This window comes from Brassica napus, chromosome A1 (assembly GCF_020379485.1).
Source record: "Brassica napus cultivar Da-Ae chromosome A1, Da-Ae, whole genome shotgun sequence".
Classification (NCBI taxonomy): Eukaryota; Viridiplantae; Streptophyta; class Magnoliopsida; order Brassicales; family Brassicaceae; genus Brassica; species Brassica napus.
In genome coordinates, this window is record NC_063434.1 from 24,993,778 (window position 1) to 25,009,694 (window position 15,917).

The 15,917-nt window shown below is 35.1% G+C and overlaps 2 protein-coding genes across 3 annotated transcripts; both read right to left on the minus strand.

Moving 5' to 3' along the window:
• Positions 1 to 6: 6 nt before the first annotated feature.
• Positions 7 to 4,146, minus strand: BNAA01G27160D. Its single transcript, XM_013786843.3, has 11 exons — positions 3,912 to 4,146; positions 3,467 to 3,747; positions 3,305 to 3,382; positions 2,753 to 3,228; positions 2,074 to 2,673; positions 1,846 to 2,000; positions 1,586 to 1,776; positions 1,339 to 1,472; positions 816 to 1,171; positions 625 to 728; positions 7 to 315 (listed from the first exon to the last, which is right to left on the minus strand). Exons 2-11 carry the CDS (start codon positions 3,735 to 3,737, stop codon positions 245 to 247), a joined length of 2,436 nt encoding a protein of 811 aa, XP_013642297.1. The 5' UTR covers positions 3,738 to 3,747; positions 3,912 to 4,146; the 3' UTR covers positions 7 to 244.
• Positions 4,147 to 6,585: 2,439 nt separating this feature from the next.
• LOC106347345 (protein TIFY 6B-like) lies at positions 6,586 to 9,658 on the minus strand. 2 transcript variants are annotated; one of them, XM_013786878.3, is made up of 7 exons: positions 9,368 to 9,658; positions 8,146 to 8,351; positions 7,731 to 7,942; positions 7,535 to 7,628; positions 7,164 to 7,464; positions 6,992 to 7,052; positions 6,586 to 6,927 (listed from the first exon to the last, which is right to left on the minus strand). In XM_013786878.3, exons 1-7 carry the CDS (start codon positions 9,450 to 9,452, stop codon positions 6,825 to 6,827), a joined length of 1,062 nt encoding a protein of 353 aa, XP_013642332.2. In that variant the 5' UTR covers positions 9,453 to 9,658; the 3' UTR covers positions 6,586 to 6,824. The 2 variants fall into 2 exon arrangements, with proteins under 2 accessions (XP_013642332.2, XP_013642323.2); XM_013786869.3 differs by having other exon boundaries at positions 7,155 to 7,464.
• Between the last annotated feature and the right edge of the window lie 6,259 nt (positions 9,659 to 15,917).

The following is a 15,917-nucleotide window of genomic DNA, read 5'->3' on the forward strand; positions in this document are numbered from 1 at the left end:
ATGATGTAAAATAAACTTATCTTATTTCATTAATGTAGAAGTGTTTAGCAAATACATTTTGAAATAAATAGGAGACAAAAGTGGTTTTACATCATATAACTTTTCTTTCAAACCTGAAACATCTTTTGGATGTTTTAAACACGCACAATCGAAGCCCTATTGAAATGAACATGGACCTGTTAAATGTCACTGCTCAGTGTTTGAATAAAAAGTGGTATTGGGTTTATCTTGAATAAAAAAGACACTAAAACATTCCAGAGGAAATGCTTGACGTTGCGTTTATCTTCAGTGACTGATCCGTTATGTACCTACGACCTGCCACCACAAGCCCATTTAGTGTTTCAAACAGGAGCATCTAACGTTTTGAAGATTCTTTATCAAAGAAAGAAAAAGAAGACGAAACATTTTGAAGATTCTACAATGAGCAATTGGTGTTGAGTCATTAAACAGGAGCATCTAACACTTTATGATTAGGACTCACATCAAACCCATATTGAAGATTCTTTATCAGCAAATAAAAAAATCATTTTGAAAAATCTACAATGAGCAGATCATTATTTATTTTCGAAACTTTACTTGTTGATATGGATGTTTTCATGGAAAGGGAGAAGTGTTTGTGTTTACCTTTCTCCTTGACGTGGACTTGGAGAGTGTCAAGAGTGATTATGCCGTCAGTCAAAGGGAGAAGCTCTAGCTTGATCGTCGCTGTAGATTTTGAAGGAACGCATCTGACACATTTACAAAGTAAAACCAAGGTTATCAATTTACAATGGTAACAACCTGAACTAAATCATGTTGGTATTATAGGTTTTTACCCCAAGGGAACTCGACTTTGTAGCCAGAGATGTGTACACCCTAAGCCGCTCTTCGGAACAACATCTGAAGGGTTGTTGGAAGAAGCAGAGTTCATTTCATCATTTGTTGTTGTCTCTGTCCTTGTCGTCTCCAGTGGCATTGTTGGTAACGATTGCACTTTACGCCTTGCTGTTGTGTTGCGTTTCTCGCTTTGTACCCTCTCTGTGAACTCCGAGAACCCTAGGAATGGGCTTACAGGAGAGGTAGGCGTGGAATTTAGGGACACCACAGATGGAGGTGATGTGAAGGATGCTGGAGCGAGAACCGTTAATGACAGATCTTCAGGTGTCAAGTTTGATGCCTGAAGAGTTAATATCTGAAAGCAGTAGAGAATATAAGTATGAGCTACAAATACAAAAGACTCCATTGGAGTTTAAGTTGGGTAATCTTTGAACATGGCGAGTAATTGATTTAATATGAAGATTAGAACTACACTGTAGTTAGTTATATTTAACTTCTAGAGTTAGTTAGAGAGAGAATGACCTGAACAGGTAGCTGGGAGGCTCTCCCATGAGGGCCACAAGGCTCTCCTGACATTTCAGAAGCAACAGAGATCATCAGATCCTTCGAAACTCGTGGTCTCCACTTTGTCCGCTGTTTGAAAAACAGCCTTGATTCTGAATCCAACCAAGAAATTTAAAAAAAAAAAGCATTTAAGAAACAAAAATAGATCTGAAAACAAAAAAAAAAGACATAAACATGGCTACAAACCACAGCAACGGGGATCTACCTGTGTAGTTGCATCGACACGACACCATAACCGCATACTGATCACCACTTAAACCGCTCCCTTTTCTCTCAAAATTTACAGATGGAAGAGACAAACTCGATGATTTGAGTTCTTTTCTTGCAGCAGAGGGCTTCACATTACTCCCAACAGAAAAGGCAGGTCTCACGATGAATGAGTGCTCCTCACCTTTCCTGAAACGTTAGCAAACTGTGAGTTAAATTACTGAAGACTTCTGAAACCTACTGGTCGTTTAAACAAACCTGAGAGTTAAATTCGGCAAACTATGCTCGTTTCCAGCTTCAATGCATGCAATTGGTACTGAAGAAGGAGAAGCACTTTTCCCCGCCTCTTCAAAAACAATCGTTATTGCGTCAACGTATATTACAATATCTGGAGTGTGTGTAGGAGCAACATTCTGCCAATCAAAAAAAGGCAAACTTAAGATGCATCCCACAGTAACACCAATTTAACGCGTTGCAGAGACGCACCTTAATCTGAACGCAGAGAAGATCATCTGTATTACAGTCAGCTGTAAAGGAATTGATCTCAATAGGCTGAATGATTTCGAGTTTCCTCCTCCACCTCCTGCCGGGAACGCATATACCTTCGAGTCCACACCGAACAGAGAACCTATCACGCTCCAAGGGAACACCCCGGAAAGATAAGAGCTCTTCAGCCCCACGCTTCTGAGCTGAGTAACTGTCCCAATCTTCAATGTCAAACGATGGTTTAGAGCTCTGTGTTTTCACCGGTCCGGTAACCGGTGCAGTGTTTGGCGGCAGAGAAGACATGGAGTAGCTTCTAAAATGGCCGAACGAGAAGAGCTGAGAGCCTGAGGCGGAAGAGATCGCTGGCTTGTGTGCACTGTTGCTGAGACCTGGGCTAGAGCTTATAGGAGGTGGTAACGAACGTGGTTGCTGAGAAATAACGTTGTCCAACGGTATCAACCACTTTAGAAGATTCCCATATGGATCCTTGTGTTCATGATCCGAGTCAGAAAGTGGGTCCCTGTCCTGATGCTTCTCAAACTGCAGTATCTCAATGACTGGTTCTTTGGGACAGTCAACGATGTAAACTTGTAAAGAGACCTGCACCCTTCCAAACAAAGGTCTTGTGTGAGAATCAGTAACTTAATCAACAACTGTAACAAAAAGTACTATCACATACCACTATGTCTCCATTGGGTAAGGCGCAGCATTTAGCTCTACTCCTAGCTACACCTCCAGCAACATCAGGATCAAACTCCCCTCTATCTACAAAAGCACTAACACAAGGTCTCTTTTCATCTCCCTCCTCCGTATCTACAGCCATAGAGCTTTTCTTTGACCAAAGAGGCTCGCCAGACTCAGCAATCCTAACGAAGAAATGAGACTCCTGAAACCTGGAAAGCAAGTCTTCCGTCCGTCTCTTGTGATCTTCCATCCTCAAGATCGATTCACCATCTTTGTGCCCATTCTGAGCTGCGAAATGGCCGTCTAATGGTATACTCTCGTAACTCTCCCCATCAGAGATATCTCCGTTTTGTTTGTGAGAGGCTTTTCTGTTTACAGTTCTGCTCATCACCTCGGCCACTTTGAAAGGAGTGATGATCTCTGTGTCTGCTTTACTGTCGGATAAGCATGCAAAGATTTGAATCTGTTCCCCTAAAATAGAAAAAAATGTCACTGAAGTTACAAAATAGCTAAAATGATGAGATGGGGTTGAGAGACAGTGCCATACCAGGAAACACAAAGGAGCGATCCAGGGACCGTAGTGACTGAATATCAACTGATTCCGACCAGTTGTCAGGGATCTCCTCTGTAATAAGAGATCACCAACCACACCACATTAGGACAAGTAGAGAAGACAGTTACTTTTAAAAAAATCAAAACTTGTACTTACTATATGGAATTGAGATCCATCCTTCTTCCTCAGATACATCTGAGAATCTGTCGATACCAGAGACATCTGTGTTTGCATTTGACTCTCCATTTCCATGGTCGTCTCCAGATCTATCTAAATGATCCTCTAGGGATGGATACTGTGGGAAAGGCTCTTCGGCTCTTTCCAAAGTTGCTTCAGGCGGAGGTTGAGGAAGCGGTGTAGGTGGTGGTGGTTCGCTCACCGGGGGACGATGAGTAGCGGAGGAAGCAGATCGGAGCAAGAAATTCATTCCTCAGAAACTGCATCACAGAAGAGCCAAAGTTAGTCAATTTTTTTGTAAATTCATTTGTCGTCAAAATTCCAAAAAAAAAAACAAAATTTTGAATCTTTACGGAGAATTAAAAAAAAAAAAAAGTTGAATCCGAGAGAGTAAATAGACGAAATCGATCCAGATCAAACTTACATGAAGACTCAGAAATTGGAGAGCTTCAGCAACGGTAAAAAAAATGCAGCTTCGAGAGGATAACTGATGGAGATCCTCCTCAATTCGATCTGTGGTTTGCCCCTGAGATCTTCGAGAGAGAGTGTCCGACTCCGACACAAGGAGTTAATTAAGCGAAACACAGCTCTATTCCTTAAACTTGAACCACTGGTCAGTTTTATTTTATGACAAAACCCCCTAAACAGAAAGGAAAAAGAAAGCATTTTATTTCACCTCAAATCATTTTAAAAAGAGAAAAAAAAAACATTTCAAGTGTTTTGCTTTAACTAAAAACTGTAATGATTAGGAGTTAATAACTTAATGAGATGGAAATAATAAAATAAATTTTGAAGATTGGATTAGAGATAACCAAGTCTGTAAATGTAATTCAGTAATGAACACCAACTCACTTTTAAAGATAAGATTTGATTGATTTTGAGACTCCTCTTATGGCGGCAAACCGAGTATTTTTTTATCGCTGGTATTACGGTTTGTCATCAGGTTTCCATAAACAAACCTTGTAGCCTAAGGTAACATCTTTGGACTTTGAATCAAACAAATCCTAAATGTTAGTAAAATTTAAGCATGCTCATGGGAAAAACACATGAGTAAACGAAAATAGATACATTAAGAGGAGTTAAGTTAAACCAAAGGAGGACAACCTAGTAGTTTCAAGAGGAGTTAAGTTAAACCAAAGAAGGTCGCCTTAGTAGTTTTAAGGAAGTTTCGGCTTTAATACAGATTCGGGTTCGAATCCTGTTGGTCATTGGGAGCAAAAATTTATCACTCGGCCCCGGATTCCTTTAGCGTCCGGTGACCGAGACGTATTCTGGCCGATAGCATGGTTAGATACGGATACTCACCGCTAGTCTGGACTTATTTCGATAGAGGCCATGATACTCCGGGTTATTAAGAAAAATAATTAAGCTAACGACACTTGTAATTATAAAGGCATTATTAAAGAGAAATACTTGGGTTCACCCCCTAGGGTGAACCTCTAGGTTCACCAACCAATAGTGTTTGAGTATTTGATATTTGATATCTTTTAAAAAAGGAAACAAACTTGAATTTCCAAATTAGATTATATTTTTAAAATAAAATAATAAAAATACATAAAAATAGTTACAAAAAATAAATAAATTAATATTGTTAAGTTTTCAGCAAAATACTAAATCTTATACCCTAAATCTTAAACTCTATACTCTAAATCCTAAACCCTAAACCCTAAACGTTAAACCTTAAACTTTGGATAAACTCTAAACGTTGAAAAATCTTAAACCCTAAATCATACATTAAAAACTAAATTTTAATAACATTAAACCCTAAATCCTAATCACTAAACCCTAAACCCTTGGGTAAACTCTAAACCCTTGGATAAATCATAAACTCTAGGGTTTAATTTTAAATATTTTTGATTTAGATTTTATGATTTATCCAAGGGTTCAGGGTTCATCCAAGGGTTCAGGGTTTATCCAACGGTTTAGGGTTTAGTGATTAGGGTTTAGTGTAATTAAAATTTAGTTTTTAATGTATGATTTAGGGTTTAAAATTTTCTAATGGTTTACGGTTTATCCAAGATTTAAGGTTTATAATTTAGGGTTTGGAGTTTAGGATTTAGGGTATAGGATTTAGTATTTTGCTAAAGGTTTAACAATATTTATTTATTTTTATTTTGTAACTATTTTTATGTATTTTTATTGTTTTATTTGAAAAATATAATCTTATTTGGAAATTCAATTTTGTTTCCTTTTTTAAAAGATATCAAATATTAAATACTCAAACACTATTGGTTGGTAAATCTAGAGGTTCACCCTAGTGGGTGAACCCAAGAATTTCTCATTATTAAATGCATTGAAGTTAACGAGTAGCAATCACCACTACCAATCTAGTACTACTGGATCAAACAAATGAGTTTAGCTACCTAGCCAAAAAAATCTGAAAGGCCCAATAAGGGGAAAATAAGCTCATTAGCATCAGGGTTCACGAAGCACAATTAGGGTTTTCAAGATGTAGCTGTCAATATATAGTACACGCCCATATCAAGAATGTGTCATCGATAGTTAGTTTAGTTAGTCTCTGTAAAAGTCTCTGCGTCTATGAATTTTATTTTATCGAGTTGATACAAGGCAGTACGTCACTGGGCGCTTGAGAAAGTGGTGCTTCAGTCCTTTTAGCTGCCAAAATAGACGGGAGCACTAATGCTTTCGTTTGCCGTCTTCCCTCGGCTTATGAACTCTGTTGCTCCCACATTAGCCTCTTCCTCCTCACCTCTATTTTTAGAGAAACAAAGGAAACCTAGTTATGATAAATACCTGAAAATATGTGTTTAATCGGTTTTTTAGAGAGAAGAAAACCTCATTCAATCTATGTGTTCTAATTATTGCAGATATTTCTTTAAAAATGACCCAGTCGTAAACTTATCATGTCCTCTGATGTTGGTGCCATTTCCTTGACATGGTTTCATATTATCATATTTGATTCATTGACGTCCATAGTTGAGAAGCTGCCCTGTCCATTCCTTTGTCTGGCCTCGTTCACCTCTGACATACTATGAATTAGCAAAACTGGTGTAATAATTTAATATCGCATTCCTAAACGGCTTTTCCATATTGAGACAACCCAACTGAACTGATCGAAGAATGATATGTACAAAAAATAAAGAAACCAACATTTTCTACAAATTTTCCAAGTAGTTGTTGCATTCGGCCAAAATAAGATGATCGAAGTAATACAACTATTGAGAAACTCAGTGTATGTAGCGATATAAGAAAAAAAAGTTACACATGTATAAGCTAAGAATAAACTCAGCGTAACCAGAGGAAAGGAGAAAAAGGAAAATTCTGTAACAAAAAATACAATAACCTAAAAACCACCAGAGTATCACTGCATATGAGATTAGGTTGCAGAGCTGAGAGAAGAACTTATGCATTCAGACATTGGTGTGCGACAATCTGTTGATGACTTCTTGTCTAAGCAATATGGCGATAGGCTTGTGACCCTGCAAAACCAAAAGTGTGAGAGATCGTTAATTGGTTTCGTCTATGAAGAATTGCTGTGTGTACCTTTCTTTGCGTTTCTCTAAGAATCTAGCTATAGATGCTTTCCGAGCCTGAGGTAAAGCCACTGCATAAGAAACATAACCAGAATGAAGCTACATCCCATACAAATAGCAGTAAAGCTAGGCGAGTTTAGTTAGCATTAGGTATAAAAAAGACTTTGGTTTACCTATTTTACCTGTTTGAGGTACATTGGCAGAACAAGAAGCTGCCACTGAAGAGTTGATATTGGATGCGTTAGTTTGGTTGCTGAGGTATGTTGTTGTAAAGTCTCTTGCTGCTTTAGCTGCTCCGAACCCATTTGAGCTACTTCCAGCTTCAGGGCTGAGATAAGAGACTGTGGGCATGAAGCTAGGAGGCATAGCTGAAGAATCAACGGAGGCACGAGCATGATGGACCACTTGTTGATGAGTTTGTGGTGGTGAAAAGACTTGTGGCATAGGGGAACCGTTTCCAGCAAGTAACATTATCGCCTTGGCCTGTGATGGAGGAATGATATTAGTAAAGCAAATGATTAAAGCACATATGGGAGAAAGTGATTTGAGTTACCTTTTCAGGAGATATGTCATTATAAACACAAACTGAACCGGCATAAAAGATGGTCAACTGAGCAGGTGATGATCCTGATGGCTTGGAAGAACATCTGACAAAAGAAGAAAGTTGAGTCAGCCATGAAATAGATTATGTTACTTCAATTCATGATATGATGAATAACAAAGAAATGATAGAAGCAGTGGGTACGTACCTAATATCAGTTGTCCCAACAATGGAACCTGGAGGAGGAAGGACTGATACTGGAGGTGCCATGATAGGAACTCCTACCAAAGGTTGCGAGTTTACGCTATTGTTGATGAAGCTTGTTCCTCCTGATGCATAATGAGACTGGAGACTCGGCCTAGACATGGAAACTGAGATAGCTTCTTCATGTTGTTTGGAACTAGGGAACATCCTAACTCCCTGAAACCAAAAAAAAAACATAATATAATTGTAAGGAAACTGTTTAGACTGAAGCTTATCTTACACTCCAAACAAATCACTAAGTGTTGATCAATCAGGAATCACAAAAGAAACTTGTTCCAAACTTGACCTAATGCCACATGGGTCTATAAACTCCAATCAATCTGATAATTGGTATACATAGGTATTGATATGGAAAATACCTGAACAGAACTGTAAGGAGTGCTCCGGTAGGAGGAATCATAAACATCAGCTACGGATGATGGCATGAAGGAACCAGAGTGTGGCAGATGATAGTTTCCAAGGTTTCTATGTCTGTTTTCTTGGGATGGCCTGAAAGTTAGAAACTGAGGAGAAGAAGTAGCAGAGGCTTTGTTTGGGAATGACCACTTCATTCCTCTACTCGGGGCTGCAAAAGGAAACGAAACAAACGAACTACATCAGTTTAAAAGTCAGACATGAAGTGGTTACCGTTAAACCATAAAGTCTCGAGATCATACAAATAAATTTTCTCTTATGATAAAGATGTCACCAACTATGTGATAAAGAAACCGATACTGTTTACAAATTCAACGAGGCAACAAAACCACCTTTAGAAACCATGTCCCAAATAAATAAATAAATAGACAATTATTCAAAATCATTATATTTTATTACTATTACTATTTATTTAATTTAAAATTAAAGAGAGATTCAACTTTATACATAACACAGCACATGGTCGATGCACTACTTTTATGGAATGCCACGTTTTGGCTAATAAGAAAACAAAGTGGACGTAATTTGTTTATTCATCGTGGTGAGAAAACTATTAATTCTCATTGTACATTCAGTTATATATTATTGATTATAATACCCAACACCACTTTCACTTAATCAACACACAATCAAATATTTAATCATCGAATATAAATAATCTTAAAACTTTTTCAAAAAAAAAGTGAAAATTATCTGTATACTAATCTACTACCAACCGTCTCTGTTCTCTATGTTTTTGTCTCTACTCAATCTTTCTTTTCCAGCATTTTACGTATTCGTTTCTAAAATAAACTAATACTTTTCTCGGTTAGTATCAGACTCATGAAAACAAAATTTCTCCCTAGAGTTTTGATTGTGTCGACCTAAAAAAAACAAGCTTAAGATATGTACGACCTAAAACATGTGTTTTCACCGGTTCCTAAACAAAGTAGGAGTAATACTAATTTCATAAAATTCCACAGTTCGTTTCCCGAGAAAGCTAAGGACAATGTTCTCCTCCAAGAGACAAACTGACAATCCAATCCCCGACCAAACAACAAAGTCAGGTTAAAAAAAAACATATTCTCAATCTAGTAGTAACTCCTTACAAATAATTAATCCAGGATCCACAACAAATCGACTAATAAGGTTGAAGAATTTAGTCCAACAGAGAGATTTAAAATTAACCTGAATCTCTGGAGCTTTCACTGGTTTCCTCCTTCACAGTGATCGGTGAATTTTTTGAACCCAGCCCGAGAAAATCTCTCTCCATGTTATACAAAGCCGCGGAGCAACCACAATGATTCGATCTCAAACCTCGAGCGATTAGAAAACGCCGGAATCAAACAAATATCGGCACGAAGAAAAAGCTTAAAGGGTCACCGGAAAAAAGGAAGAAATGAGAATGACGGAGGAAAATGAAAAACGTGGGATGAAGTTAAACACACACACCGAGTTTTCTCTTTTAAAGCATCGCATGAGGCATGTGAACACCACGATTTTATTTATTTATATAAATTTTTAAAATTTAAAAATAAACGAAAAAGATTCCTTTTTCTCCTTTACCATTGGCGCAAAAGACCACTACAGGTTTGTCCGGTTCCGTCACTGGATATAGACGGTCTTAAAGCACGTGCGTCGTCGTGAAGTGCGATTTATGCGTGTGGCATTTATTTTAGTTGTCCGACACGTGTTGAGTCACGTGGGTTATTTTACGAGCTCCAGTCAAATTTTTAACGTGAATGAATCACGAGATGCGAAGCGCCAATTTAATTAATTTACTTTTTTAACTTTATTCGTAACAACATGCGAAATTGTCGGCTGACTCGCGAATGGAGCGCGTGTGTCGCATGCGTTTGTTTTACTGATTTTCATTAATTTTTAAAAGTATTAGTAATTACTATTATTACTTCCTTGCACGTTGTCTTGACCAAGAAAAAACATTTGCACGTTTAATCATTTTCTGCAAACAAAAAAAAAAGAGAAAAAGTTACATATTCTGTGTATTTTATAAATGTATAGTTTAATCCTCAAATCACCGGATATAGTACTAATAGTTTAATAGGGGGAAAGTGTCAATTACGGTCGTGCCAAATACGACCGGAACCAAAAGTCAATGCTAAATACGACATCAACTCAACTATAATTCAAAAAATTATCTAAATTTTTTAAAACATGCTTAAATCTACATTGATTCTAACTGAAGTTAGTCAACTATTAACAAGATAAAACAACTTCGTTTTTGGTATAAAAGAAAAAATATCAATTTCGACCCCAACAATTTTAGTCGTGCTACTGCTAAATACGACTCGAACAAATGGTTACTGCCAAATATGACCTCAACTCAGTTATAATTAAAAAACTATATGAACTTTTTAAAACGTACATAAATCTACATTGACTCTAACAGAAGTTAGTCAACTCTTAACAAGATAAAACGACGTCGTTTTGATATATTTAAACAAAAAAAGGTTCATTCCGAAACTCAGAGCCATGCCATGATACCCTTTAAAGGAGCACACTAGCAACCATGCTAAAATGCCTCTTAACATTTTTGAACAAAATATCACAAATATATAATATTAACTTTGATAAATAAATAAAATCCACTTAAGTTTAATAGTTAGAAAAAAATTATATAAGATTTTCTTAAATAGCTTCAAAGATTTAAGTATATTTAATATTATATAATTATAAATATTTTATTATTTATATTTTAGTTAAGTTTATTAAATATATGATAAGCAAAAACCATGTTAATGTATTTATATAAATCAGAAACAATTATCACCAAAGTTTTAAATTTGATAAGATAAAGGAGAATAGTAGTTTATATAATTTCAAATCTGCAATAATATTTCAAAAAGTTACTTTAGTTTAGTTGTTAGTGTGTCTCTTTAAAAATGTATCATAATACATGTTTTATCTTGTCAACAGTTGACTAATTTTTGTTAGAGTCAATATAGATTTAGGCACGTTTTAAGAAGTTCGGGTAATTTTTCTTTTAATTATAATTGAGTTGAAGTCGTATTTGGCATTGACCATTTGTTTGAGTCGTATTTGACACGACTAAAATTGTTGGGGTCGAAATTGGTATTTTTCCTCGTATATCAAAACGACGTCGTTTTATTTTGTTAACGGTTGACTAACTTCTAGTAAAGCCAATGTATATTTAGGCACGTTTTAATAAGTTCATATAGTATTTTTGAATTATAATTGAATTAAGATCGTATTTTGTACTGACCATTTGTTCGGGTCGTATTTGGCATGATTGAAATGGTTGGGGTCAAAATTGACACTTTTTCTAGTTTAATACACCATGTGATTATGTCACTACTCTAATATTCGATAACTCTAAAAATTGTTATTATTGTCAGTGTACTTTTCTTACAACTTTTGTTTATGTACTTCAGTAATATAAAAGTTATAAATTCTTTTGGACTAGTTAGTAACATATATGTTGCTTAAACTATACTACTATAGTCGTATTAGTGAAATTATTGGCACCAAACGAAATGTTTTTAAAATATAGGTAATTTACTTAAACGAGTCGTTGACATCGTTTTGTTGAATATTTTATATTTGATGCATGTGGTCCTGTTGAGGAAATTACGCCATTTCTTTTTTTTTTTTTGAATTATACAGAGGTATTCTGGCCTCACAGAAGTGATCCAGACTAGTCACGTGTTACCACGTGTCGGTCCTCTGTCCCTGGCGATGCCGAAATGTTAATTCCCCAGTGGCCGGGATTCGAACCCAGGTGGCGGTACTTACAGCTGTAAGCCCTTTACCACTAGAGCTAGAAGCCCCGGTTATTACGCCATTTCGTGCGTCATTTCGTGCGTCACGTTCATGTTGATTTAGGCTCCGAATGGTAATCAGTTTCTCGACCCGCAGTTAACAGTAACAAAAATCTTTATATATATCTTATATCTATACATTTTTATAACTGTTAGAACATCACCGCAATTAAACTGCTTGTCCCGCACCGCTCAACCCGCAGTCACTATTCAGAGCCTTAGGACGTATAACCAATGCACAACGGTAGCAGATGCGAATGGTTGCAATTTTAAATTGTTTTAAAAAATTTTGCATGATTGATATTGCAGTTAAAAATTGGTGCGTTTGCGGAATACTTATGACTAGTTAATTACCAAATACAACAACAGTTAAATAATAAATTAATAATATTTATATTTTATATAATTATAAAAATATTAAACATCATAATATTATAATAACTCTAAAATTATATTTATATATTATATTTTTATTTTCAAAATTTATAATATAAATTAAAATATAATAGATATATTTTAGTATTTCTATTATTTCAATCTAAAAATTTTAATTTTAATTTTTGTTTTTGTTTTTCTATTGTTTTTAAAAAAAAAAAAAATTACTCTTCCGCACAAACTTCAATCAACTTTTGAATTTAAAAGATTTAAAACAGTTTTAAGCGGTTTAGAGCAGTTTTAATAATTGTTGCAAAACACCAGTTATTTTGTTAGTAAAATTATACAATAGTTAACGTTTTGAAATGTTTTAATATAGGAAGAAGCTTTAAAAAAAAATAGAAAATTGAAAAGCAGTCAAGCAGTACACCACAACTTGCCGATCTCTCAGCACGATAATATCGTTCTTTCGAGTCTTGGGGAAAATATAGCACACGTCATTTTCTCCAGCCTTTAATCATATATTTTCTCGATATATAAAATATTCATCGATATGAAAGTAACCACGATGCAGTTTTTTAAAAACACAACATTCCATATAATATAGATAATAAGATCAGATCAAAAGTGGACCTACATAGAGAAGATGATATCAAAAGATGCTACAAACGTATCTTTCACGGTTTGCTCCACGTTGAACATCCAAGTCCAATGATAGAGAGGAATTACTAATAAAGAGTTGTTTCCGATATCTTGAATTGCATGAATATTCCTTTTGTTGGACTAGTTTTTAGCTTGTTTTTGTTTGAAATGGTTGATTTTTAACATGAGAGTAAATTTCATTAGGTTTCTAGCTTTACGAGCTTTTCATTTTAGTAAACTCAGATATTGCTAACTCTTTCAAACATATATCCAGGGCCGTCTCAAATTAATTTTAGATCCTGTTCAAAAAATTATTAATCGTACATTTTATCAAGTAATTTAAAATTTTAATAATTTTGTCTAATTTTTTTTTAATTATAAGTTCTAAATTTAGTATTATATCTAAAATTTTAAAGTTTTTTACCATAATTTATCTATTTATTTTTTTTTTAAATTAAACTTTTTATTTTTATATTTCGGGCCCTGTTTGACCGTTCTACTTGCGCGTGCTGTTAGACGGCCCTGCATATATCCATTAGTTCTTTATATCATAATAATCGAACTCGGATATAATTGCTGAGAATTGAAAAAGGTGTTCAAGTGATCACTGATCAATACAATTGCCTTGGAATATATTGTGCATGCAGTCTCTTAGCTAACCTACATTAAGATCTTCGAGGGAGGTTGGCAACCTTCTAAAAACCCTTGAGAAGTATAAATTTTTGTTCAGTGAAAGTACAACAAAAAAATAGTTATCGATGGAATCGTAGGAAATGTATACTATTATCTTACTGGATTTGGCTCGACGATATGTAGCCATCCAAGGATCCATTCAAGCACCAAACTCAAGAAGTATATAGCTGGTTCTAGTTTGTCGCCAAAATATCTACCATTTTTAGAACATATACCTACTTGAAACATCAAAATATTGGAGGTAAATATTTCAAGTAGTTAGTACTATATATTGTCAAGAATCATATGTCTATATAAATGTTTCTTAGACTAATATTTTTAGGTATCTCAAAACGTAATTGACCAACAACCAACGAGGTCGTTGTTATCTAAATTTAGTTTTCCACACGTTTACAGTTTTTTTTTGAAAAACAACTTAAAATCAATCTAAACTAAAACAAAATAGTGAAATCAGTGCTAGATATATAAACCAAACCATACAAAACGATTTATTTCCCATATATATAGATCCAAAGTGTTTACTGGTTAAAGTCCACCACGGCCAATATGTTTTATTTTGTCGTTTTGATAAGTCTATTACTATTATTATATTTCTTTAAAAACTTTTATTTTCTGAACGGGTCCAGAGAAAATAAAGGGATATTATACGGAATCATCTAACGAATGTTAGATATGAACAATATTTAAAACCTAAACTGAAAAATGTGACATTTTGAGGTTGGTGCTTGAACAGATCGATCCTTGGATGGCGCGATGTTCTAGGATGGCTCGTCGCCTTTCTCGTATAAGGAAAGAAAAGAAAGAGCTTGAGATGCTTCTATTGTCATATGCGGAAGTGATGTTTTCGGGGTTTTTCTGCGGATGTTTCTTATATGCGGGTTGTTATCTAGTGACTGTGACAGATCCTCCACATTTAGTTATCTTTCGGAGGCTTTTCTTGCTAACCATGGGACTCTTTTTCGGCTACTGCACCGTTGAGACAGCCGTAGACATTTGTATCCTTCAACGTAAGAGGTGGGGAAGGGATTTACCAAAACGTAAACGAAAGAAGCTGAGAAAACTCATGGGCCAAAGTGATTTTGCGCACTTTGAAATTTGGAAAAGGATGGAGGATTCAAGGAAAGGTAAAGCTGAAGATGAAGAAGACTGCCCTATTTGTCTCGAACATCTCAACGGAGGTTTAGGTTATATTAGGCTTAGAAATTGCATGCACAAATTTCACTCTCGTTGCATCGATAAATGGCTTTTTAAGTGTGCTCGCTGTCCTCTATGTCGTTCTCTTGCATGCCGTAACAACTACCTATGAGTTTGTTTATATATGCTTGTTGGCTAATGTTATGGCTTACGATTAATGACTGTTTTATTTTATTTATCTTCTTCTCTTTTGGTTTTCCAATTTCCATATCTTCATTCGTATTCTAGGAATTTGTTAAGTACGAGAGATATTTCAGAGAATTTATTAAACTTTATTTATCTCAACCGTGTTCATATATATGTCAAAGGATCTTTAAATGTGTTACTATTCAGTTTTACTCAAATATGACTATGACTTTGTAGGTAGTTTCCATTATGGATTTATGTATCACTCCCACAAGTAGAACTGGGTTGATGATATATATGTATCTTCCAAGGTTCTAAAAATCGGTCTAGGTGCCGCCTAGGCCGGGCCTCCCGGCCTAGACGGCAACTCATTTATATCCGATTTTTTTTTTTAAATTCTGATTTATATGATTTAAATTGGTTTAAAATGTTCTAAATCGGTTTAAATCGATCTAAATTTATCTAAATATGTTAAATTAAGAAAAAAATATTATTATAAATCTATAAATTTGTCTAATTTTTTTTGTGTATTTAATTTTGATAATTCATCACAATAATTTTATAACTAAACTGAAAAACTAAAATATGTTATATAACGTATAAATATATAAAATAAATCAACACTTTGCTAACGCCTAGGCCCCGAATAATCCGTCTAATCAATACTCTTCTATAAAGCGCCTAGTTACTGATTTTTAGAACATTGGTATGCTCTTTGAGTTTTACGCTGTCATGTTTGAACCAATATACGAGTGATAAACAAGAATGAGGGAGCGAGATTTTGAGATTTAAAGGGGTCGATTTCGTATCATTTCGCAGTTGACAACAACTATATTTGAGTTCGATATATATTTTTTTATTTAAATTATTGGATATGAGAATAACACCATGCTGGGTCTAATTCACAT